The 25,937-nt window shown below is 36.0% G+C and overlaps 2 protein-coding genes across 3 annotated transcripts; both read right to left on the reverse strand.

The window, feature by feature from the left end:
• Nucleotides 1-10,291: 10,291 nt before the first annotated feature.
• Nucleotides 10,292-10,938, reverse strand: LOC147496810 (uncharacterized). Its single transcript, XM_086562487.1, has 3 exons — nt 10,852-10,938; nt 10,660-10,752; nt 10,292-10,566 (listed from the first exon to the last, which is right to left on the reverse strand). Exons 1-3 carry the CDS (start codon nt 10,933-10,935, stop codon nt 10,402-10,404), a joined length of 342 nt encoding a protein of 113 aa, XP_086418613.1. The 5' UTR covers nt 10,936-10,938; the 3' UTR covers nt 10,292-10,401.
• Nucleotides 10,939-20,529: 9,591 nt separating this feature from the next.
• LOC147496811 (protease Do-like 7) lies at nt 20,530-25,700 on the reverse strand. Of its 2 annotated transcripts, XM_086562489.1 has the most exons (7): nt 25,260-25,700; nt 25,005-25,085; nt 24,863-24,930; nt 24,666-24,768; nt 22,396-22,475; nt 22,100-22,327; nt 20,530-20,878 (listed from the first exon to the last, which is right to left on the reverse strand). In XM_086562489.1, exons 1-5 carry the CDS (start codon nt 25,422-25,424, stop codon nt 22,446-22,448), a joined length of 447 nt encoding a protein of 148 aa, XP_086418615.1. In that variant the 5' UTR covers nt 25,425-25,700; the 3' UTR covers nt 20,530-20,878; nt 22,100-22,327; nt 22,396-22,445. The 2 variants fall into 2 exon arrangements, with proteins under 2 accessions (XP_086418615.1, XP_086418616.1); XM_086562490.1 differs by lacking the exons at nt 24,666-24,768; nt 24,863-24,930; nt 25,005-25,085; nt 25,260-25,700 and adding an exon at nt 22,595-22,880.
• Between the last annotated feature and the right edge of the window lie 237 nt (nt 25,701-25,937).

Raw genomic sequence — 25,937 nt, forward strand, 5'->3', positions numbered from 1 at the left:
AAGGCTACATATGTTACAATCCTACGACAAGGAAACTGGTTGTCTCTCGTGATGTAAGATTTGTGGAATCTGAAGCTTTCTTTCACGATTCAGTTGTATCTGGGAATCGGTCCCAGGGAGAGTGTTTGGCAGATTTGGCACCTCTCCCAGCCAGCTGTTATTACGGCTGATTTGGCACCTCTCCCAGCTGTTATTACGGCTGATTTGGCTCCTCTCCCAGCAATTGGCGAAAGCACACTACAAGAAATGGGGTCTTTGGTGACGAAAAAAAGTGTTGCTGAATATTGAAAAAACGTCACTAACTATATTTTATGACGTCTTTTGGAGTGTCCCGCCATCGTAGGTAATGATATAGTCGGCAAAGATACAAAACAACGATTTTACAACGTCGCCAAATATGAGACCTTCACCGACGATGCAAATTGTCGCTATTCCTTCCATTTCGTCGCTAACTCATTTTCGTGTTCTCAATATAATAACGTCGCAAAAGATGTACTTTTTGTGATGATTCTAAAATCGCCGCCATTAAGACCTTAGTCGCAGCGTATCTATCGTCGGTAAAGGTTCAATTTTTTTGAAAACTTAAGCATTATTAGCGATGTTATAATCGTCACTACAAGTCCATTTTTTTTTAAAAAAAAAAAATTATGTTGTTAGCAACATTTTTAGTATCACTAAAGCATCGTTCTAGTCATCATCTATAATTGCGTTTTGTGATATTTAACGACGATAAAAGTGTTACCAAAAGTGGACACTTTTGGATATTTATTGTTCCCCTGTTTCCACAAAGCTTCCCTATTTGTTTTGTATTTTCCACTAGCATTAATGTACAAGAATTAATAATAAACTTAAATAAACAAGAGGCGCAAAACATGAATAGTATATAATAACCAAGAAAGTTTTCCATTAATATTAGCGAGTTTACAGACTCCAATAAAAATAAATACATCAATAATCCACGTCTTCCATAGATCAATCCAAATACTTAAAAAAAAAATCAAGTCGTTATACATAGTGAAAATAACAAAATAAATCTAGCGAACATCCCCATGCATGTATCCATATACGCCACATCCTATATATATCCATCTAAACTGAGACTTGATTTGCCAGTAAAACAAGTTAATCTGCGGAGGAGAAAAATAATACTCATTAACTATCTAATACTCATTAACTATCTACAAACAAATATCTGTAGACAAATATGACAAACATTTGCAAAAAAGAATATTATCGATTTGACCATCAAAAAGTAATCAAAAGTAAAATCCATTATGGCACGTACCTTTAAGGACAAAAACACTACCATCTAGGAATTGAGATACTCTGTCTAGCAAAAAAAATCCATGGCCACCATAGTAATATACTAGTTAGTTAGTACCTCCTGATGCAAAGTTAGTACAAAAATCCCTGACCTGGCATAAATGAATCAAAATTTTAAGGCCTCTAGCATACTTGGATATGTACTTAAAAAGATTTATTTCCAACCCCTATGCTTAAACAATCATTATCATAGTCCCAACTTACTACAACAACAATAAACACAAGATACAAAGTGTTACTGCCAGGAGACTTTCATCATGAATGTCACTCCACCCTCCATCACCTATAAAGCTACTTCCAAACAACAAACATAGATGTCCTCCACTACACCTAAAAAATGGGCTGAATTTAACAATTTAATAAAAGCAACCCAATTGAATGGAATGAAATTTCCTAGAATAAATAACATAATGGTAACAGACACGCCACAGGGGGATAAGGCTTGAATATACATGGATCTTTACAAGATAACAAAGCAAGATATTAGTATATCACCTTTGCTAATGTGTTGATTTTCTTCCCTGCTATGTTCTGGATCTTCTGAGATTCAAAGAACCTGTGTTTTGCATCAATCTCTTCCATAACAGGTGAGGATTCCATATTGGGTATGGGTGACTCTTTCAGATCATCGGTATTATCCTGTTAGAGACGTTAAGAAAGACAGTAGGCCAAAAGGAACTGGATACAAATCAGTTGATGATTAAAAGAGAAAGTTACCATTACTTGATTAAAAGTGTAAATAAGTCCATTACATGATTAAAATACTTAATATTCAGATGTGTACATTTATGAAATGCTAACAAAATCTTGTTAATAATGTTGCTGATCTAGTAAAACTTGCATCCTGACTACTAAAAGAAGGGCTTTTTGTGTCACTTTTTAAGTGACACAAGAAGTCACTTGTGTCACTTTTGAAACTAATTCGGAGTGACCTATAAGCCCCTCGACATAAAGTTCTACCAAAAAGTGACACAAAAAGCCTTACTAAATGTGTCACTTTTTGTTAATAAAAGTGACACTTAAGAATAACCTCTTGTGTCACTTTTAAGAAAAAGTGTCACACGATGCTTTATCAAAAGTGACACTAGTTGTATCCGTTTAGAACTAGAGTGAGACATAATTTAAGTTAAAAGTGACACATTAAGTATACTAGTTGTGTCACTTTTGGACCGAGTGAGACATAAATGCGTCAAAAGTGACACATTAAATATATTAGTTGTGTCACTTTTTTGGACTAGAGTGAGACATAAGTATGCGTCAAAAGTGACACATTAAGTATACTAGTTGTGTCACTTTTGGACTAGAGTGAGAGACATAAGAATGCGTCAAAAGTGACACATTAAATTATACTAGTTGTGTCACTTTTGGACCAGAGTGAGACATAATTTCGTTAAAAGTGACACATTAAGTATACTAGTTGTGTCACTTTTGGACCAGAGTGAGACATAAGTACGTCAAAAGTGACACATTAAGTATACTAGTTGTGTCACTTTTGGACCAAAGTGAGACACAAGTACGTCAAAAGTGACACAAAAGCCCCTTGCTTCTTGTGTCACTTTTGGGAATCAACTCCATATAACTCGTATGAAAAAGAAAGCGACACATAAGAGTGGTCAGTTGTGTCACTTTGAATAGATATTATGTCACTTTTTTCAAAAGTGAGACAAATGAAAATAATTTTTTTTAAAAACATTTTCTCATTTTAGTATTCAATCGTATTCATTTCTCAACCTGCATCATATACGTCATAACCAAAATCCCATTAACCTGCTTTATGACATAAACAACATCCACATACATTTATCAAAACATCACAACCAAAATCACTTTAACCTGCTTTATGATACGGAAACAACATCCACTCAAGAAGAAAGAAACAACATTTAAAACAATTAACTTCTATTGATTTCATCAATCAAACCAAGTATTTTTCATCTAGTTTGACTCTCAACAAAAGAAGTCATTCCAATACCAAAAGAATCATAATTAAAAAAAAAACAAAAAAAAAAAAACTACATAACGCCAATACTATCCTAGCAATATCTTAGCTTATTGTGCGCGACTTCCAACACCAAAACCTAGCTGCCATCTATTCATCATCCGTTAAATCGATCCATCGATCCATGACACTGCATCATATCATGAAGTCGCTCATTCCACTATGACTAGTATATAAAATTAAAAACAAGTGAATCAAGAAGGGTATATTATACAAGTAAGAAAAAAAAAAAAAAATAAGAAAAGTATATATATACATAAACAAAGGGAAAATATGGAAACCCACTTACCCAAATTAACTACTCGATAAATTGTTGGATAAAGTCGATGAATTCAAGACGAAGTTCATCTATTTCATTGGTGTAACTCTTCTTGCTAGAGAACTCCAATACGTTCGACGAAAAATATATTATAAATATTATGAAAATAAATGATGCGTGGCAATGCATTGCCTACCATATTTACAAATGCACCAATTTATAAGCTAGCTAAGACTATATGAAAAATAATGCTACTTTGTAGTCACCTTCTTTTTATCGGTGGACCGGGATCCTCTACTAAATCTCGCGATAAAAGCGCCAATACATAATATCCGCATACAATCCCTCCTTGTTGTTGTGGGCACTATACATAATTAATACTTGCATTAACACATACACAAATTGAAAGATACTTTGTATTGTATTCCAAAGAAACTAAGCTTCTACTGTCACATAGTTCCAATTTGGATTTGATTCATCTTTCTCTTTCCTTTGGACATATTTGATGTCTTGATCGCACTGAAAATGAAAATGCATTTGTTTCATTCTCATTATTTTCAAGATAGAATCAAATATACAATGAAAAATACAATAAATAAAGACTAAACTCACGTGTTTACTAATAATTTAAAAGCTGGATCCGCGCCCACGAAAATCTTTTAAAAGAATCCAACCAGTACACTTCCATTGATGGTATGTCAAGAACCATTAAGACCCAATGCCCCCTACATGACCAGTTATGTGGATACAAATTCAATTAAGTACTTTTAATTATATAACCAATCGGAAAAAAAATAAATAAAAATAAAAATAAAAATAAAAATAATTTTAATTATATGAAAATAATGTATATGTACTACAAATGTATAAACACAGTTACCTGTGGTTGAAAGGAATTAAAAGCACACGATCACCGTGTTCTTCAGATAACTTCCTCAATATATCGAGCCTTCTCATCATCTTTTGTATAAATAGTAAAACTTTCCTGGGTTACCAAATGCATACTTTGCTCGAAAGCAATTCCAAAAGTCGCATATAAATATCTACAACATATATATACATTCTCGTTAAGTCATCGATATGAAAAGTTAAATTATAACTAACACAAATAAGTTCACCAAATTATTCATACCTCATGTAGGAGATAATGCAGCTACCATTTAACATTCTCTTCTCACACACATCCATCAACTCATCTTTTGAAACTTCGTGACTTCCTCCATCTCATCATGGAAAAGAGTTCCAACCATTGGAACTTCTATAAAAGCGTTTTTTTCACTATTTTGTCGACAATAATCCACAAACTTTCTCGATCTTATATTGAATACTGCCCCGCTGAAGTGGAATACGCTTCTCTACCTAACAAAAGTTGATGAACAAAATTGATATTTATATAACAAAATTAAATAAATTACCATACAAATATCCATATCCTTATACTACCTCGTCACTTTTAAGTATCACAAGTTCCTTAGGCCATGCCACAAACGAAGTTTATCGTGCATCTTTAACAAATACATGTTCATCGCCGTTTTAACCGGGAGAAAGGCATCACCACACAATGCTTTATTTATTGAGACCTTCATATATGACTCTCCCAAAGGCATGTTGTGAAATGGTATCCTTTGGCCCCTTCCTTGCTAAAACCCGACCCTCGGCAACAATGTTGTCTTTAGATCCCAATGCCAATCTACAATCTTGGTCCTATAACAAATAAGCAAAACAAAGACAGGATTATCTAGTAACAAATTTGACACAAACATTTAATCAACCTTTTAATTAAGAAAATATTTTTTTTTACCTTCCCATCTTTAGCTTTAAGTTTTTTCGAATCCACAATGCTCTTTCCGTTGTCTATTTTGACTATATGACGGCGTACATCAAGTTAGTATATGTGAAGCACTTGGAATAAAGGAATGAAAAAAGCTACGTTATCATTCCCTGCATTTATTATACCACAATGAATATAACATGGTTAAGGCAACTATAGAATGAGCTTACCTCGTACATTTTTTTTCGACTTAAGTTTTACTTGAAGTCACACCTTTTTTGTTGACCACCATCTTTTCTCTATACATTAAATATGAGTTTAGTTAAAGAGAACACTTGAAATATGTAGAAAATCAAAAATACAAATTTAAAGCCAAAAAACTTACCTGCTTAGACTTGCCAATCACCTTATGCCTATTATCACTTTTGGCACTATTAGATTCCACATTTTCTAATGGCAACGAGTTGACGAAGTTTTGGTCCTTGCTTGAGCAACTTCGCCAACAGTTTCGTCGTCACGGGTGAATTAGTCTCACCTTGTTCTTTAAGCACATGTAGCACCAAAATTTTCAACTTCTCGTTTTGAGCTTCTTTCTCTTTCAACTTCACTTCCAAATCCTCGTGATATTTCTTTGATCTTTTATTAGGAAGATTGAAGTACATAGTGGGAGTCGATATTGTCCACCATCACCTAACTTCGACCACTAGGCTCGGAGTTCCCAATGCCATAGTAAGTATGTCATTCTTTCCTTCCGTTGCCAAAACCCCTCCTCTACCTTATTTTTCAGCTCCTCCTGCAAAAATAGATATAAAATTCAAAATCAACGAATGAGCGACCACAGGCGTTCTAAGAAGAGACGAAGACGGCGGATTTTCAAGATTGTCATTCGTTTTTTGCAAGAGTAGTATATCGTTAAAACCATCATAGAAAACTTAGTCAATGTGTAGGAGATAATATCGATATGTAAATAATTAAGCTAATTTATGATCGGATTATTCTTATCTTTCTTCGCATGAGAAGATGAGTAGATACCGATATATTGAATTGTAGATCTTGCCAACACCTCAACTTCAGTTGGCGAGATATCGGTCAAGCGTGTGGTGACTCGAGATCCGGTGAAAGTTATGGTTCAACCGGATTGTGTACCATATCTTCATAACTCGATTAGGCGGCTCCACTGTTTGTTTCCACCTGCCTCAAGGCTCGAAAGTAAAACCCATCTCAACTATAGTAGCAATAGTTGCTTCATCCGAGGTGGAGCCATACTTATTCTATATCTATACTATAATAAGAAAAAAGAAATATTACTTTGTCGTAGAAAATAAGATAGTATTATACTATTATAGGTAAGGTGGTTCAATTGGATGAACTAACCATAAATAGAAAAGTATCTGCAAGAAATTGACCAAGTTAATGCATATAGAGTCCAACTTAGCTCAACACCCTTTGCTTGAGGTGTTGTTAACCTCAAAGTTGTGATAATTTAAACCTTACGATGAAGTGGCACAAGTGTGGGCAGTACGCCAATACCACAAGACCAAGTCTAACATTTGGACAAGACGAGGAAAATAGCCAAAATGGCAAAACACGGTACAAGAAGAGCAAAATACTGAAAATAGTGTACAGTAACTTGCAGTAAATACATATATCGGTAGAGTTTAATTCTGTGATGCAGTACACATGCAGTACACGGTAGACATGCAGTAAATACATTCTGTGACATGCAGTAAATACACATGCAGTACACGGTAGTAAATACATGCAGTAAATACACATGCAGTACACGGTACACATGCAGTACACGGTACACATACAGTACACATTCTGTGATGCAGTACACATGCAGTAAATACATATATCGGTAGAGTTCATCCAATCCTCAGACAATGATCCCGAGCATCCCCGAAAGAGCCCGCACATACGCCCCGAAGTAAATATTCTTACAAAGGACCTCAAAGCATTGTAATCCTTAACGGCTTGCGGGCCTTTGTTATTCAAGCACAATGCATCCAAGCATCGGTGGTATGCATGCAAATGCCTTCAGCAGAGCAAATAACACCACCCATTACAGCCTCCGTGAAAGCGGATGGCAAATCAGCAAAGATCTAAGACAGAAAACAAGTAGGATCTATGAGAGTCAAACTAATAAATAGGTGCGTTATCGTAATAAATAGGCTGCACGGTGGTATGCAACCAATCCATCACAATAAATAGGTCACCTGCCCTTTGCTTATCCATTTCGCCTACAAATTTCAACATCGACAACTTGTTTTCCCTTACCAAAACTATGAGAGTCTTCACCCTTGGCGCTTTCCACGGAGGAAAACACTCCCTATCTGTAACTATATCCTTTTGCCAAAACTGAACCCATTTTACTTTTGCAGCCGAATGATATTAATCGTTCTCAAACTGCTGTGACCATCTAGTGTCTACATTAGTTGAACTTAAGCTTTATTAAAGCAAAGAAAACTTGTAACCCTTCACAATTGTCTGCTAGATAATTTGGTGCACGACCTATTAACTTTGGCATAAGAATGCTTAAGTATATAATATTCAAGATGACCTTCCCAATGCTAATATATCACTAAAACAAAATAAAATGCAATTCTAATCAACTAGCCGTTAACAGGTAAAAAAAAAAAGATCCAGAATATTAAATACTGCATCAAATATATTTTCACAAGAAAAAAAATGTTAGCAAGTACTCAGATGAGCCAAATAAGTGATCAGATTTTCATAAGCAACTCAGCAACTCAAGCATTGTTAATCTTATCTACTTTTTCGTGAGTACTCGTTCTTACAAAAATGTAACCTCCATGAGCCAAGTGAACAAACTCAATCACTATCACTCAATACCACTCCCATCCTCAGATCCTCTTGTCTCACTGAAAGTCCGATTTCGGACATATTCCGGTATATAGTATAAACTTAACGCAAAATGGGCTTATTTCAATCGAAATGGAATGAATGTAAAAGCAGAATTATGGCAATCGAAAACATTAGATAGATCACCCGCTTCAAAATTACTTCTAATATAAATACATGGGGAACTAGTGATGGAATATCCACCGTGTCAGTTCTAAGATGAAGATTTGAATTACTTCTAATCCCGGACTTATACCTTTTTCATGTTTCGATCCCCTTATGATTATCAACATAAGAAGATATTCTAAGATGAAGATTTGAATTATACAATTATACCTAATAGTCACACAACTTAAACAGATAAACTATTCAAAACAATTTAATAAACTAAAACATTTTTAGCACTACTATTCATTGACCAAATATTGATATACACTTCCCATATGAGGCCATATCCGATATGGTAAACAACTAATCTAACTAAAGCTGATTTCAAGTGTGTCTATAAACAAAATATTAAAACAGATGTAGGTATAAACTACAATACAAGCATAGCATGCCAAATAAGTACAAACTCAAATAGCTTAAGTCAAGTCTAGATCACAAAGAATAGACACCTTCATATAATTAAATTACTTCAAGATTGAACAAGAAAGATAAGTAACCGAACTTTACTTGATATTTACTCCATTGAAATTGAATCTAGTAACATTTCTGCTGACCCATTGCTTAGCTCTTTTGTAGCTTGTCATCGACGCAAGTTTCCATCGTCGAATGGCTACCATTACTTCAATCCCACTTCCACCAATGCACTCATTGTATTTTGAGCAGATCAAATAGTTTCACTTTGTTAATACCATTAGCTTGTAACATCTGAACTACAGTCTTAGGTGGTAACTGATGTGTGGCCATAGTTCCCCAATTTACACCAATACATTCAACAAGACCAGCACTCAATAGTCTGTATATTTAACCTCAAGTGTAATGAACACCAAGAAGAAAAACTAAAAGAGGCTTTTATTTGATTCTTATTTGGAGTGAGAAAGAGAGGAATAATAGTGTGACTAGGAAAGTAACTTTCCATAAAGAAGTGGCACCAAAAAGATAAGGAGCAAGAAAAGCAAATGAGCTGAAATCTTATTATAAAGAATAGATAAAAAATAAAAATCTCACCTTTTTTAGAAGATAAGTTGTAACTAACTCCAAGAACAATCGACAACATTTTCCAACAACCCCATCACTGAAACTAGCTCAAATATTAATTTGATGGGTAACACAGAGGATAGTGTGAAAAATGTAAAAGAAGACAACTATAAGAAGATTTTTAACATGAAAAGAGATGCATTAGAGAACCAAACGATGCGGTAGAGAATAATAACTTTTTATTCACCTGCCTCCGTATGATATGGATGATCTCTAACAACATGCACACACTCTCCATTTCTGGGATTCCAGATCCTCAATGATGCATCCTCTGAACCAGTACAAACCATTTTACCATCACGGGTAAAATCACCACACGTGACAGTGTTACTATGACCAGAAAACATATTCAAAAAGACATTCTTGTCTCCATTCCACATCCATGCTGTGGAATCCTCTGAACCAGCTAAGACCACATATCCTCTTGGATGCCACCTAACCAACTCAATACCCCCTCCTGGACCTTCAAGTGTACACTTGAGACTACCTGAAGTGATGTCCCACACTTGAATAAGTCCATCAAACCCTCCAGAAGCGAGGAGCTTCCCGTCAGAATTAAAGACAGTTGCTTGCTTTGGCTTACTCAATAGGGGATACCCTGATCTTTATTTCCGGGTATGCGTCGAGGAAGCGAAAGATCACTCCACTTAAAAGGAGAGGAAGCTTTCAAGAAAGGAAGCCTTGGAGGGATAAGCGGCGAAGTCAAAGGTAGCAAGCAAAGGCTGTGAAAAGCCATGCCCGTAGAAGCTTTGAAAGCTATCTCTCAAAAGGGGTTTGGAACCGAACCCTGATGGAAAGGTGCCTAGAAGTGCCTACTACTAGACTACATTCAATCTCAGGTCGGAGCGTTCATCGTTATGCTTGCTAGTTCAGAAAAAAAAAAATCATAAATCGAAGCTAGATCAAGCTAGATAGGGAACCACATCATCTAGATCAGTACAAAAATACATCAATATATCAAGCTAGGTATCCTACACAATATCAAATATGCTTCGCAAACACACATACAATGATGAGCTTGATACTTACAATCTTTTGAACTACCTCCTTTGTGGCATCATCAGCATATTCACCACTTTTGTCTTGTCGAGCTAAACGCCACAAAAGAGATCTATCATCTTCATCAATAGGTATCCCAGCTTCTATCTATTATCAATTACAAATAACCAAACCAACCAAGTAATATTAGATTACCTACGTTGGTTTTATCTAACAAACTTAAATATAATATCTACTTACCATCTTATCGACAAGGCCATCATAACCTAATTTGCTTAGTCGATGGTTATACTTGTTCAAGTTTCTTCTTTCCAATTGAATCTTGCTTAGTTCCTAACAGCCCAAATGAAAATAGTATATTAGTTTATCACACCTTAACAAAATTATAAATTTATTAGAAATGAAAATTCAAAGGAAATGACAGATATATACCTGGAACTCTTCCGATAACCTTATTTTTACAAATTTCTCCCAATCTTGCTTCTTAACATTCGGATAGATTTTTGGTGGATTCATTAGATCGGGTCATCTATGTAAGGTATGACAAAATATTTTGTGCAATAATTCTTAAATTTCCGCCATATCTTACCACATTCTTTGCAATCCTTTTTTCTAAACTTAGGATCTGCCTCAAATTTTTCCTACAAATAACCAAGGCGAGATGAGTCTACACTTCTATAAAGACAATAATAATAATTCAAAAATCAGTATAATAGGCAAAACAACCGCTTACCAAAGACTCAATCCCATACATCATCTTTTATTTGCTTGTCAACTTTCGGTCCAAATTTGGGTACTTTCGGCTAGTGGAACCATATTTTTAACTAGTGTGCCAACCCAATTCTGAACTCGCTTCAATAAATGCACCTTTGATCTTTCCTTTCGCATTAAACTCCACCACAAGCTTACCTTTAAAATGCTTAGTGAGTGAAAGTTTTTAGCTTGACCCCTAACACTTGTAATATTGTCACCTTCCTCGATTGATGCTTCCTTTTTTCGAGATGATTTGGCACTTGTTTTGGATCCATATCTAACTAAACCTTACAAAAAAACTATAGAATAGGAAAATCATTAGAAGATGACATTGATCAAGAGCAACAAGCATGTCTATGGCAAAAACTTGATATCATAATTTGAAATGTAACCAAAATAATCGTAAGGACAATACATAAATGACAAAAGTTGGTCACAATCTCTTATTAACAAACCAAATATCGATTCCACCACAAAAACAATGAAAACTAATAAATCAAGAAGTTTCTTTATGCTCAACCCAAGTGCCCTCAAGAATCTTCACGGACGTAACCGACCGAGATTCGTCATTAACATCCAATGAGTCAACATTTGGCAATTCAACAAAATTGTCATCTCCTACATGAGCATCAACGAGCTCATCATCGTTATCGCCGTCGATTCGTGAAAGCATCTTTGAGGAGATTCTACAACAACTGACCACGTTGGGTCAAGTTGATCGTACATAGAAAACTTGCTCGGCCGAGAAGCTAGGATGAAGGAATCGATTTATAGCCAACTCTACCAAGATCCACTAAAGTGAAACCCATGTCATCCTTCCTAATTGCATTCTTGCTATCAACCCAAATCACACTTGAACATTGGAATCTTGAAATTTGTATAATCGAAAGCAACCATATTTCAGCAATAACACCGTAGAGAAAGACATGTTCAAAAAATTGGGTTTTGATCCTTTCATGCTTTGAAACCCGTGGTGTTGTTGCCATCAAACTCACGCCACTATTTTGATTTACTCAGTAAAAGCGCCTTGCCGCTTCGTTGGCAAAACGATAACCATTAGTGACATAGGTAGAATATTTGTAAACATGTGCCAAAGGCCCCTTCGATACCCACTTCAAGGTGTTTGACACCTTGTTGTCGATTTCCCCTCTCAAAGAAACCTCGTATTGTTGTTGTGTAAACATTTTAGTCCTAATCTAAGTTAAATTAACATACAAAAATAACAAAACAAAAAAAAGACCAATTTATAATATACCTTGTCTCTAAGCCAATCACTAAATGAGCGATTGTGTTCAAAGATGCAACCATGTGGGTTTTTTATTTACTTAGGTTGTTGTTCCTTCCGGATAGTTCATATGTTCTCTATCATGTTAGGCCACAAAATAAACTAGTTAGCTATCGAATCGAAACCAAGGAACTAAAATAGACTTTTAAAGTGAACAACTAAAGAAACCTTACTCGATGTAAAATTTGAACATCTCTTGTGTTTTGCAACACATAGAGATGTGCCCGGTCCAATGTTTTTCTATCTACTTGACTATGGGTACTTCCTCGGGAAGATTTCCGGATGATATCAAATCTGTGGTAGTGTTATCTTTACGGAGAGGAATCCCAATTGCATCTAAGTCGTAAGAATTAAGCTACAAAATTCAATTGCTTCCTCTGCAATGTAATTCTCAAAGAATACAAGCTTCCTATCGATTTCGACATAGATAAAGCCCTTTAACACGGTCATGTACCTAAGAGATTGAACAATAGTAATGTTTATAAAGAAAAGCGCATTAAGAAATATTGAAGGGTAATATATAATTCATTGTACCTCTCAAATGCATACATCCATCGGTAGAATACGTGACCACAAAGATCAACTTCTCGACAAGGTGCAATCGTTAGATGAATCATAACGCCGAAAAATGATGGCGGAAAATACTTTTCCAAACAACATACCGTGGAGCACAATGTCTTCCCTGAATTTGAGGCAATTTTTCCTTATCTATTACTTTCGAGCAAATAGCCTTAAAAAAAGAACATAGCCTAATAATTGCACATCTCACATTCTTTGGCAAAATTGTTCTTATTGCAACCGGAAGAAGTTGCTGCATCAAAACATGACAGTCGTGCGACTTCATATTTTGCAGTTTTAGATCTTGCATCGAGACAAGAGGCCTAAAATTCGAAGAGTATCCACTTGGGACTTTTAACTCATGCAAAGTTTTGCATAGTCTTTTTTTCTCATCTCTAGATAGTGTGTGACAAGCCGGAGGCAAGAACGATCGCTTTTCCCCAATTGTTGGAGCCAATTCTGTCCTTAGACCCATTTCTTGGAGGTCAAGACGAGACTTAATGGTGTCTTTATTTTTACGTGGAATGTTAAGTAGGGTCCCAACAATGTTGTCACATACATTTTTCTCCGTGTGCATAAAATCCACATTATGTCGGAGTTCTAGATATCTCCAGTATGGAAGCTAAAAAAAACTGATTTCTTCTTAAAACAATTGGTAGCACCCGTAATGGTTCCCTTTGTTCCCCATATGACTTTGATCCCTTCAACTTCTTCTAGTACTTTCAAACCAGTTAAGGGTTCAGGTGCCTCCCGCAGCTCTGTTTTACCATTGAAGGCTTTTTTTTGTCTTCGATATGGATGATAGCGCGGAAGAAATCTTCTATTGGCTGTGTATACGTTCTTCCCAGAGTGCTTAAGCCTGGTTGAAGACGTGCCCTCGCCGCAAATAGGACAAGCAAAATAACCTTTCACAGTGCACCCAGAAAGATTGCTATACGCAGGAAGATCATTGATTGTCCATAACAAAACGGCTTTAAGTATAAATGATTCATGACGGTACACATCATAAGCATCCACCCCTATCTCCCACAAAACATGTAAGTCGTCAACCAAGGGTGCCAAGTAGACGTCGATATTGTTTCCAGGTTGATTTGGACCTGATATCAACATCGTAAGCATCATATACTTTCTTTTCATGCATAGCCACGGTGGGAGGTTGTATGTGACCAAAGATAACAGGCCATAAACTATACTTAGTACTAAGAGTACGGTGTGGATTGACTCCATCAGCTGAAAGTGCTAGGCGAAGATTTCTGGATTCTGCTGCAAATTCTGGATATTTTTCGTCAACCAACTTCCATGCTGGAGAGTCTGCCTGGGTGGCGATCTTACCATCAACCACCCTTTCATCGGCATGCCATGTCATTGACTTTGATGTTTGGGCAGATTGAAACATCTTCTTGAATCTTGAATTGGTGGAAAATACCACAAAACTTTTGGTTTGGTACTCCACCGATTTGTTGGTCGCTCTTTGTTCTCTTTATATCTTGAGACTCCACAAATAGGGCACATAGTTTCATCTTTGTATTTATCACCCCTATAGAGTATACAATCATTTGGACATGCATGTATTTTCTCGTACTTCATCCCATAAACAGATAATGTCTTCTTGACTCCATTCAAGGATTTCGGCAAGAGATTTGGTTGAGGAAGCATCTGTCCCAATAGCTTCAATAACTTCAAAAAACTTGTGTCAGACCACCCACTATTTGCTTTCAGATTAAATAAAATGATAACTATTGATAGCTTTGTGAATTTTGAGCAACCCTCGTACAAAGGCGTTTGCATCTTCAAGCAATTCCTTAAATTTCTCGGGATCGATCACCATAATGGTCCTCTCCGCAGCCTTCGCCATTTCTCTCATCGTTCAACATCTTCGAGTCTCAATCTCATCATAATATCCAACATCTTCGAGTCTCAGGTCTCATCATAATGTCCAACATCTTCGAAGTCTCAACCTCATCATAATGTCCAAAAGTGTCTTGTTCTCAAAACTAGTCGGGTCTCGAAAATAGAGAGCTTTCGCCATGAAACCGCCAAATAGTGTAACCTTGGCTAATACCACGTTCGAAAAGATGATTTCTGACCTCAGTCTTAGTTAACTCGTTGATATTTGAACAATCTCTACATGGACAACGTATGAAACTTCCTTCTTCCTTTCCAACACTAATTAACCTTTCAACTCCTTGAATATATTCGCTTGTTAACCGGTCCTTGGACATCCAAGACTTATCCATATCGTAGCAAAATGCAACAAACCGATCTCTTAAAGAAAAACAGAGTCAAAAAAAAAAAAAAAATCAAGTACAAAGACCACACATTCAAAAATAAAGTATCATGGCAAGATGATATCAACACATGACACATTAGTAGGAAAAACATTAAGTAAGTCTAAGATGATATGATAATGGTATTATGCAAAATCAAATTACATTGGAAATCTAACTAACCAATTTAGGCTACTCTCAATAACCAAATAGAAGCTAAGAAGCACGGATACCGACATGCGACGATGATCACGACCGCGACACGGATCTGATACGCGGACACGGCATTTTTCAAAAATATAGGAAACGGATAATGCCCCGGACACGCTTGAATAATATATATATATATATATATATATATATATATATATATATATATATATATATATATATATATATATATATATATATTTCGCCGTCCTGAAGGGCACGGAGCCGATGGAGATTAATGAATGTTGCACTGATTCGAGAATACAAAGATAAATGCAAGACTAAAAATCTTTATGCAACATGGAGTTCCACGGTGACTTCTCTCTAGTGGAACATAACTGCTGAAACTTCATTGAACTTATATTACAAGAATTCACACCGCATATCGTTTGTACCGTAAAACCAAAATGGACTCTCGAATGACAATCTCATTTGAAACATAAGTGTTTCACTTTCAAAGGGACCGCCAAATTAGATGAGGTGGGCTATATATACAAGGGTTAAAAAATCTCTTCGCGACTGTACTCGGGTCAACAAAATGATGTACCATACCACTTTTTTTTTACTTCGAAGTTTCTAAAACGTAATAGCCAAAGGGGATTTACTAAATCATATACCATAAGGAGAAACAAATTAAGTGTAAAGGGTGCACCTACTTCCCATTTGCATATGTTGTTTTGCATTTTTATATAAAACCAATTTTTATTTATTGAACCAAATTCAAAAGTGGCTCTTACGAAGTAGTTTTAGGCTTTTAGCAAATGTAAGAAAGTGGGTACATTAACTGGTACCCTGTAAAACTTCTCATCCTGATGTTTACAAGGACAGGAAATAACTAAATTACAAACAATATATATCAACAGCCAACAGATTGAAAATACAACAATCAACATACATGCGACAACAGGAATTCAGAATTGCTGTGCTCAGGCTAAAAGACTCGCCATATGAACTTCGATATCACTTGCAACATTCATAAAATGCACAACTGCACTCATTCATTATTATGCCCATCAGAAGATGGATGAATTAGTTGAAACATTAGGGCACCAAAAGCAATGCAAAGGGTCCTAACTGACAATTTGTCAATGAAATTCTATATACAGACCTAACCATATATCTTTGATCCAGTACACCATAAAATTCCTATAGATCTATAGAAAATGCTAGACACAATGACAAGTGTAATCTCTTTCGATTTCATGAGTCTCCTAAGTCAGGGTCGGCCCTGCCTACAGGAAATGATTCATAAAAAATATAACAATCCAGTCCAGTCTAGGTTCCAAGCATTGCTTCTTCACCAAAATCCAAAAGAAGAAATGGGCACAAATGAATCAATTAAGTACAAACAACATTTAAAGGTCCATTAAAAAGAGATTTAAGTTTCACTAATGCATACTGCAATCATAATACTAGTATTTCCCTAAAGCAAAGGTCCAAAAGAACCGCTCACCAAAATACAAATGGACATATCAAAACTAACATAGTTATCTAAACTTGATATATTTGATAGAGCTCAAACAATGCAATCCAAAGCCCTTTCAAAGAAGAAACACAGGGTAACATGGCAATCAAAGAGCAAATGGATCGTGCCTCCACCACATAATGGAGATAACAATATATGACATATGAGACAAAGAATATGGGACCTCCATAGAAGCATGTGAAGTCATTAAGCACATGGATCTGATGCACATACATTTCAAGAAACAAGACACATACAAAAAAAACCATTAATAAATTGCAACTACTACCCACATACAATAACAGTTTTGTATGTATTTGCTCCTCCCTATACTAGATTTCTCCACCAAATAGTATATCAATTTTGTATTTCTTTTTTTATTATGGGGTACCAGCGGTTATAGAGACAAAGATGACATTTGACTTTTTCTTATTTGTATCTAACAATAATAGACAAAATCACAAAACCATGTTCATTACTTTTAAAAAAAAACATATCAATTTTTTAGCTACAAAGAATTGTGGGGAAGCAAACTAGCATCGAAATCTAAAATAACAGGTCTTGGAAAGGAGAAGCAAGTGTTATTAATGTCGGCAACATTCATCACGTAATACCCAAATGCCCTTTTCCTATGAACAGAGAAGGGTTCTTACTTGAAAAAAAATTAAGTAAAACAAAAATACTTCAAAGAATTTTTGGTAAAGATATTGAAACATGAAAAGAATGCAAAAAGTTGCTCGAGGCCAAAACAGGATAGAAGAACGTTTTCTTTGTAATACAACTTTCAATGGGTAACCAAACAATAAAAGTGTGCGAGGAAAAAACGAAGGGCACAACACGATCAAACGGGGAGATTAGAGGTGGTCGACGATATGTTCGAGATCCCACGACTTTTGACAAATGACAAAAGCAAAAAAAATCCAAAGAAACAACCGAAAAGAGCAACATAATAGATCAAGCTACCACACAAAAACAAAACTTAGAACAGATTAATAGCATCCAAAACATAGACAATTAAATAAAAACGAAAAAAAAATCTTACCTTTATTTTTTTGCTAGAGAGAGAGAGAGAGAGAGCTGGAAAGCGAACCGGAGAACGAGGGATGGACGAGAGATGGGTGAGGAGCGCGCGTTACCGGTGAGAATTTGGGAAGAAGAATGGTTACGAGACAGTTTTGCTTTTCTGGTTTTTTTCTTCTGTTTTTTGATGAGTTACGAAGTGATTTAAACACCTTCAGTTTCTATTTCTATTCTCTTTCCTTTCCGTTTCCTTTTAGGTTTAGAAAGTTAGTTGTTTTTGGGAGGGAACTAAAAAATATAGCGGCGCGCACAAAATGATAACTTTGAGTTTCATGGCATACGAAGTAATTATTCGTACTCGTACTCTTACTCGTGTCGCTTATTTATTTCGATAATTTGTTAATTTTTGTTTTCGATATTTTTACATCCAGAAGTGACACATCAAGGCAAACCACTAGTGTCACTTTCAAATAATGGGACACAAAAAATAAAATTACTTGTGTCACTTTTCCTAAAAGCAACACATCAGCCCTCCTTCTATAAAAAAGTGACACATCAAAACTCTGTGTGTCACTTTTTTCTAGTAAGTGACACAAGACAAAAAAAATAAGTGACACAAAAAGCCCTTCTTTTAGTAGTATGCTGTGAGATAGGCAGGTCACAGGATTACTTCTCAAGTACGAATTCTTGGATTTCTATTCCTGTATGTCTAGCCTCACCCTGCACTCTTAACATAACTTCATCTCCCACTTCAAGTGTAGTCACAGGAATTACCATCTTCATATATCCATTTCCTCGTGAGGGACAGACTAAGCCAACTGTCTCTACGTTCTGCAAAAGGATACTGTAGAGAGTTTGGTTATCTGAACTATTCTTAGCTTCGACAAGGATGAGTGGTCTTTTCTCAATCTTTACCCGCCCAACAATTTCTGTCCTTTTCCGTCCACACTGATCAACTACCAGAACCTCTTTACCTGCCTGCAACTCTGAAAGATAGCTGGTCCTTCCTCCTGGAACAGATACATAGGCATGTATTGGCCCCAGAAGTCCTTTGCTAGGTCTCATGAGAGCACACAAATCCACACATACTCGATCATCCATTCCAACTACTTGAACACGTGTTACAGTCACTGTATTCAAGCTTAACAGATTCCCCACTTCATTTTTTCTAATACTCTAACTCGTAGCGATCCACATATTACACATTTACATTCAGCCCAAAATCAGTAATGCCTATTCCTATCACCACCAACTCTACACCATGACTCTTAACAATGTTACAATAGTATTACCAAGACACCAATGTACTCAGGTTTTATATAACTTCGTAATATAAAACCCCCTACCCTAAAAATTCCAACTACATTATTTTATACAGTATATAAAATTTAAGGACAAAGGAGAAAAGGGGTTCTAATGTAACTCATCAAATAGCCAAAAAGCTCAAAATGTTTCTCCACTGTCTCAGTTTGAGTTATCTGAGTAACATTTCCACTTCTTCATCAACTAAAACAGAAAATAACAACTTGGGCATGTTTGTTCTTATACAATTAATTTGCAGAAAGAAAGAATAAAGAAATGGAAGAAGAACACGTACCTGCAGCAGGTTGGTTTCTAGAAAGTCTTCTGTTTGAGACCCCAGAGAAGAAACCTTGCAGCAACAATTTCTATAAGAAATTTGTGAGAAACCCATGATTGAAAAACAATAGTAGAGAAAAACAGGGTAGCCAGAATTAAGTAAACCCCCTAGAATGAATTTCATTTGCTAATCGAGTTGGAACCCCAAAAAATCAAATTTAAAACCCTAAGAGAGAGAATAGAGTGATGGAGAGCGTACCTTCTACTGAAACGGTTCTCCGATCCGATGGGGGAGGGTTATTCACATTGGTTGAGGTGATTTAATAACCGGTGGTGGTGGAGGGCGATTCGATTAAAGAATGGCGGTTCGATTAGGAGAGAGAGTTTTTTTTTTTTTTTTTTTTTTTTTTTTTTTTTTTTTTTTTCTTTTTTTTTTTTTTCTTTTCTTTTTAATTTCTAGACAATCTGAACGAGAGAGACGACCTCCAGTAACTCTCAACGATTACTATAAATTTGATAGAGAACGGTATCCTCCAGTGACTCACATGAATTTTTATTCTTTGCATAATGTTACATATCCTCTACAGGAGTATATAACGTATGTCAATATCACTTCATCACATCATCATTACACCATAATAGGCTATTTGCAACGGCAAAAAAGCGTTGCTAATAATTTTTGCAACGCTTTTTAAGCGTTGCAAATATGGCGTCGGTAAAGTGTTGGAAATAGAAATTCAAAGCGTTACAAACAAAAATTTCCAACGCTTAAAAAGCGTTGCAAACAGAAATTCAAAGCGTTGCAAACAAAAATTTCCAATGCTTAAAAAGCGTTGCAAACAGAAATTCAAAGCGTTGCAAACAGAAATTTCCAACGCTTAAAAAGCGTTGCAAACAAAAATTCAAAGCGTTGCAAACAGAAATTTCCATAATTTAAAATTCATTTGTAACGGTTATAAACCGTTGCTGATGGGTTGCTAATAAAAAAAAAATAATTTCTCATATTTTGTAGCGAGACCAGCTAAACCTACAATAACCAATGAATACAATAATCCAATGAATACAAGAATGGTTTAGACAAATATATATAGCTACAAACTCACTCCAAACTGAAGCAAACAAAATTAAGGACAGAAAGCAAACTTCCCACGAAACAAACCACCCTTGCTTTCAAAATCTTCCTTTCACTCTAGGAAGTCCTTGGCATCTTCAAACCCAAAAAGCTCAACGCCTTCGCATTCCCCTTCCACGACCACAGAAACCTGCCCCGCCACGCCCTCAACACATCGCTCTAGCAATAGCATCTCCTTGTGCACTCTCCGACTGGATTATCAATACAATGAATAGCCATTAGAAAATAACAATGCAAAGAAAAATTAAAAACACTGTGACTACCAAGGATGGCACACTGGATTTCATGTTTCTTTTGCATCATCAATTTATATAATTCAGAGTTTCCCCAATCAGATTAGCTTTCTTATTCATTTATATTATTGTTATCAATTATCTATAACTAGTTGTAATATTTAGTTGGTGTAGTACTTGTGATTCACAATCTATTCTTGCACACATTTTACGTTGAAAAAAGGATTTAGTCCTGCTATAAAAATAACAGAGAATCAACAATATCTATATAAAAGAGCCAAGGCTTGAAATACATGTTCTTGATTGCTTGCTTTGTTATACCCTTATTAATCTGTAATCAGTATACTTTGGCTAACAAAAATCGATAACATTTAGTACTAAAAGTTGGGTTACTTTGGATAAGAGTGAGAAGGTACCCGACATATATGTCTAATTTTATCAATGGTCGTAGAGTTTCCCTAGTTGCTGTTGCTTGTTTACACATAGTTAATGCCATACTTTTCGAGTAATGCTACATGTTTACGGACAAAGAGACAAAGGATCTTAGCACTAAGAACATTATAATGAAAATCTAGAAAAGTGAGGCATGACAAGACTAAAAGCGGTCAAGTTCATTTTAGTGATGCAATCGATACTACATTGCAACCTTTTGTGTGTGTGTGTGTGTTTTTCTTATTTAACACCTGACCCTGCATCTCCGCATGTTTATCAGTTTATAAGAGACTTCACCTTTTTCTTTTTTAATCTTTTTATTTGTGAGTTCTTGTATTGTTTGTTGTTAGGGATTGTTTATCATATAAATCAAATGTGTTTTAAAAACACTGTGACTACCAAGAATTCACCACTACATACAAAGTACTAAACCACAGTTCTAATGAGAAGCTACAAACTACAAAAACTCATATCAGGAGACAAGTTCAAAATGGTATCTAACAATTTGGAGGTAAAGAGTAGACAAAATAAATAATATAGTTTTAGTCCAAAAACACTGATTTATCTCAGAACCTGAATTTGTTCTAGCTGCCTGAACTATGAGCATATTGGCTTCCATGTACTTTTTCTCCCACATATGAACCAATAAATCAGCGTTTTTGGTAAATGATACTAAAGGTGAAAAACGTTGCGAAATATGTATGAATTTCTAAAGGAAAAGGAAACAGTTAGAAGATGAAAACATACTTGAACCCAATCATCGCTTAGTCCAAAACTCCTGGCCTTTGAAAGCAGTGTCGGATAGAGTTCAACTACCAATATTATAACAAGAAGCATTGGCCTTTTGATTCCATTTATCAGCAGTCCAGGTCCCTTACCACCAGAAATTATCTGGTCGAGTACTTCGCTAATTGCAAATACTGGAATCCCTCTTACAAATTGATGATCCTCAGATGTACTACCACCGTATTTTAGCTACAATCGGGTATGTTAGCTCTTCCAACCAATAAGTATCATAGAGAAAGAAGTAGCACTAAACAAACCTGAGTCGAAAAGCTTCCCCAAATTGCTTGAACCCTTCCACGGTCATCAGTTAGCACACCAGAGAATGTACTACCGAAATCTGGAACAAAAAGAAAATAAGAACAATATGAAACTAATCATAGAAAAGAAAAACATAAAGTGTAACTACCGTAGTAAATCAGCCACCTAGATAAATCCAAGACATGGAAAAATAAGTACTTGTATCAAGTTCAATAACTTCCATGTTTGTTGCTCTATAACGTGGGTAGTCAACGGAACCAACATTCAAAGCAGCACAGGGATTTTCTAGATATAGCCTGCAGACTTCTAGTTAAACCCACAAGATAGACTGAATCTCCTTGTCTCAAAGCAGGTTCTGTCATCCCAAAAGATTTACAGACACATTAAGACAGAGCAGTAGATATGGTCCATAGAATCATTTCATTTTAAATAATCACAACAGAGACATCCTGGTCTTACTCTTTCTAGGAAACTTAACTAAGATGCACATTTGGAAAAGCTAGTCATCGATTTAAGTGTTCTCACCACTATCTCACTTGCTATCACAGCCAACTGAAACAACTACACCGGTTTGGAAAAAAAAAATGGAATGACAATATTGATCTTTCTTGACGGTCATGTCAAAGCCGTAACAATTGAGCAAGCAATTTGGGAACAAGAAGCTTTCAGGGAAGTTGTCAAGCACCGAGTTTGGCTCATAAACTAAGTTGCCTAATAAAAAGACACACACGCTAGACCCTTACGTAAAAAAACAAAGACAACATAAATCTGCAACCAAAGAGGCATATGATATCCTCGGACAACAACATCCCTAATCGATCTTGGATCCTCTCAATGAATTAAGGAATAAGCGTGTTCATGACACTACCAACATTTACTTCAATGGATGATATAGAAAGAAAGAAAAAAAAAAAAAAAAAAAAAAACCAATTGAATTCAGGTCGTTTGAATAGGGGCTCCAACCGGAAGGAATGCACACACAACGAGCTCCGAGGTGCACTTACAAATGGCGAGAAGAAAGAAATTGGGTCACGACCCTCATCTGCAGTCCTCTTTGTCTTCTGTAGTGTAAATGCTGAGAACTTTTGCAATGCAACACCTGCATCGAACCGGAGTGTATAATTTGAAGGTGCCAAATGGATGGCTCTAGGCAACGTCTTCTTGCAACTGTCGGAAGGGAGAGGACCAGCGCAAGCGTGCCATAGCTCTGAATTCAAACATTTCTTCTCCCCTATTAGAAATTTCCACAGTACGTAATCACCATTTAGCAGAATAATTCAATTAAAGGATGTTTCATACACCAAACTAATCGGAAACACGAGCCAAATACAATTGTTTACCTTCTTGAACTTGCTGCCCCAACCCTGACGAAGTTGCAAGTTTCATCCTTTACTGCAGTTGATTTAAAACACAACCCATTCTTGATTACAAGTTTACAAAACCCTAGAATTTTTCTCTGCTCTCGTTTTGAAGAAAGCATTGATTAAATTGGTAAAAAAGCAAGCTTTTTCAATCGCTAAAATTGATTTTTAAATCGGTACTTAAAAACATGTTCCAAATCGAAATCTCGAGAGTCCCAACTCACTAACTTGGGGTTTTAGTTGATAGAAAATCCGCGAAGACGAGAAAAACCCAAAATGTTTTCAGGAGTTAGGGTTCTTACGGTGAGAGTGTGTGTGGGCAGAGAGAGAGAGGGAGGAGACTGGAGAGTGTAGTGGCGAAGAGAGAGAGAGGGGAGAGAATGCAAAGTTATGTTTTATATTTTAAGATTTTAATTTGCAACACTTCTCACACGATTTTTAAGCGTTAGAAATTAATTCCTATAATTCACCTAAATAAAGTAACACTTTATAACATTACCAACGCTTATATAGCGTTGGCAATTTACTAACGCTAAATAAGCGTTGCAAAGCAAAAAAGGTCTGTGTTGCAAATATCCTATTATGGTGTAGTGTCATATCATAATAATTCAAGATTCATAAACATAGGAACAATAAAAAAAGAGTCACAGAGACATCTCAAAGCCTCCATGCAGTGTCCAAGACGCGCCCAGTTCGGGTCCAAACTACCCTAGCACGTGGGACACGCATGTACCGCGTCCGTGCTATTGGAGCCTAAGAGTTATAAAACAACATAACCCTCCTTAAGATTATGGTAAAGTATACCTCTCCATTAACTCATTAAATGAGGAGGAAGACTCCAGCATCTAGCAAACAAGGTAAAGGTACGAAAAAAATAAATAAATAGAAAAATGCATGCCATTACTTACCTTAGCCCAAAGAGCCAGCTCCACAATATCTATATCCACAACTTTCGGAAGTTGGCCCAGTACCTCTTTGCATATGTTTAAGGTGCACAGCAGAAGACGGTTCCTACAAACATAAGACAGTAGTTAACCCAATAAACTATTGATAGGATGTAAAAATATTACACTTATAGGCATGTTTTAGAATTCAAGTTAGTTACCTGTCATTAATGTTGTGCATGGTCCACTGAGATGGAGCAACACTCTGATTCCTAAGGTTGTCAAATCCCTGTTACAGGTCTAAATTAAGAGAAGGGAAACAGGCGTACACGTATATGACTATATGAACTCAAGAGAAATTACCAGAAAAAATGTACATCCACTGGGATCATTAGAAATAACCTCCACTTTAGAAAGATGCTTCAGTTTGTACAGCTTGGCAGGCTACAGCAGGGAGAAAAGAAAAAATCAGTTAATAAAAAAAGACAAGTAGAGAAAATGACCTCAAGAACAAGTATTTCAAAACATGAAGCAACGCTGTAGTCTTCTGACCTTTAATAAACAAATGATGAATAATAATAATAATAATAAATTATTGAAAAGATTAATTATACGTACTTGAAAGAGCAAGGACTCTAGGTTTAGCCACGTTACTCTCGCGACCTTGTCCCAAACTTTGATACACATGACAATCTTCGAAGAAGAAGAAGAAGAACTAGTTCCTTCCACTGCTACTTGGCAAGCTCTTCGTAACTCTTCATCGTCCGCACTCGATTTCGCCATTTATATTTACTACTAGTGCGGGCTCGAATGAGGGTGGTCTTTTATAGTCAACAGAGACGAATAAACCAAGTCTTGAAGTAATTACAAAGGCATTAAACATAATGTCTACTCGGGATCTCGTATTGTTGTTCCAGTTTCCTTCTCTGTCACTATGACGGTCATTATGATCATGGTTGTAATTTCCTCTCTGGTTTCTGCTATTTGAAGAATGGCGGTCTTTCAAAGAAACCTTCTGAAAAGTTCAAACAAAAATCAGATCTCTCTATTGGTTCTGCAAGGAGACAATATAGAGAGACAGATAAAATTATATAATGCACTTGAGGGGAGAAATGAGAAAAGATGGCTTAAAATCATTTTCTTTCTAAACCAACGATTCATGCAATGAAAGCGAGAACACCGGTAAAGGAACACATTTAGACTCCCCTCTCCTCTCTCATCACACACACACAAGTATTTTATGCCCGGTCCAATTGAACTGAACTAAGATGCTAAACTGCAGCCATATTCAAAAGA

Source organism: Coptis chinensis, chromosome 5, assembly GCF_015680905.1.
Source record: "Coptis chinensis isolate HL-2020 chromosome 5, ASM1568090v1, whole genome shotgun sequence".
In the NCBI taxonomy this organism is placed as follows: domain Eukaryota; kingdom Viridiplantae; phylum Streptophyta; class Magnoliopsida; order Ranunculales; family Ranunculaceae; genus Coptis; species Coptis chinensis.

Bases quoted from the DNA above. Each gene is read 5' to 3' on its own strand.
- LOC147496810 (XM_086562487.1), bottom strand. From the start codon at position 10,935: ATGAATCCACCAAAAATCTATCCGAATGTTAAGAAGCAAGATTGGGAG. The intron at 10,753-10,851 runs GTATATATCTGT...TTGGGCTGTTAG, and splicing joins GGTTATCGGAAGAGTTCCAG to GAACTAAGCAAGATTCAATT. The intron at 10,567-10,659 runs GTAAGTAGATAT...AATTGATAATAG, and splicing joins ATGGCCTTGTCGATAAGATG to ATAGAAGCTGGGATACCTAT.
- LOC147496811 (XM_086562489.1), bottom strand. From the start codon at position 25,424: ATGGCGAAATCGAGTGCGGACGATGAAGAGTTACGAAGAGCTTGCCAA. The intron at 24,769-24,862 runs GTAACTAACTTG...TTATGTTTGTAG, and splicing joins ATGCACAACATTAATGACAG to GAACCGTCTTCTGCTGTGCA. The intron at 22,476-24,665 runs GTAAGTAATGGC...TTTTTGTTCCAG, and splicing joins AGCTGGCTCTTTGGGCTAAG to ATTTCGGTAGTACATTCTCT.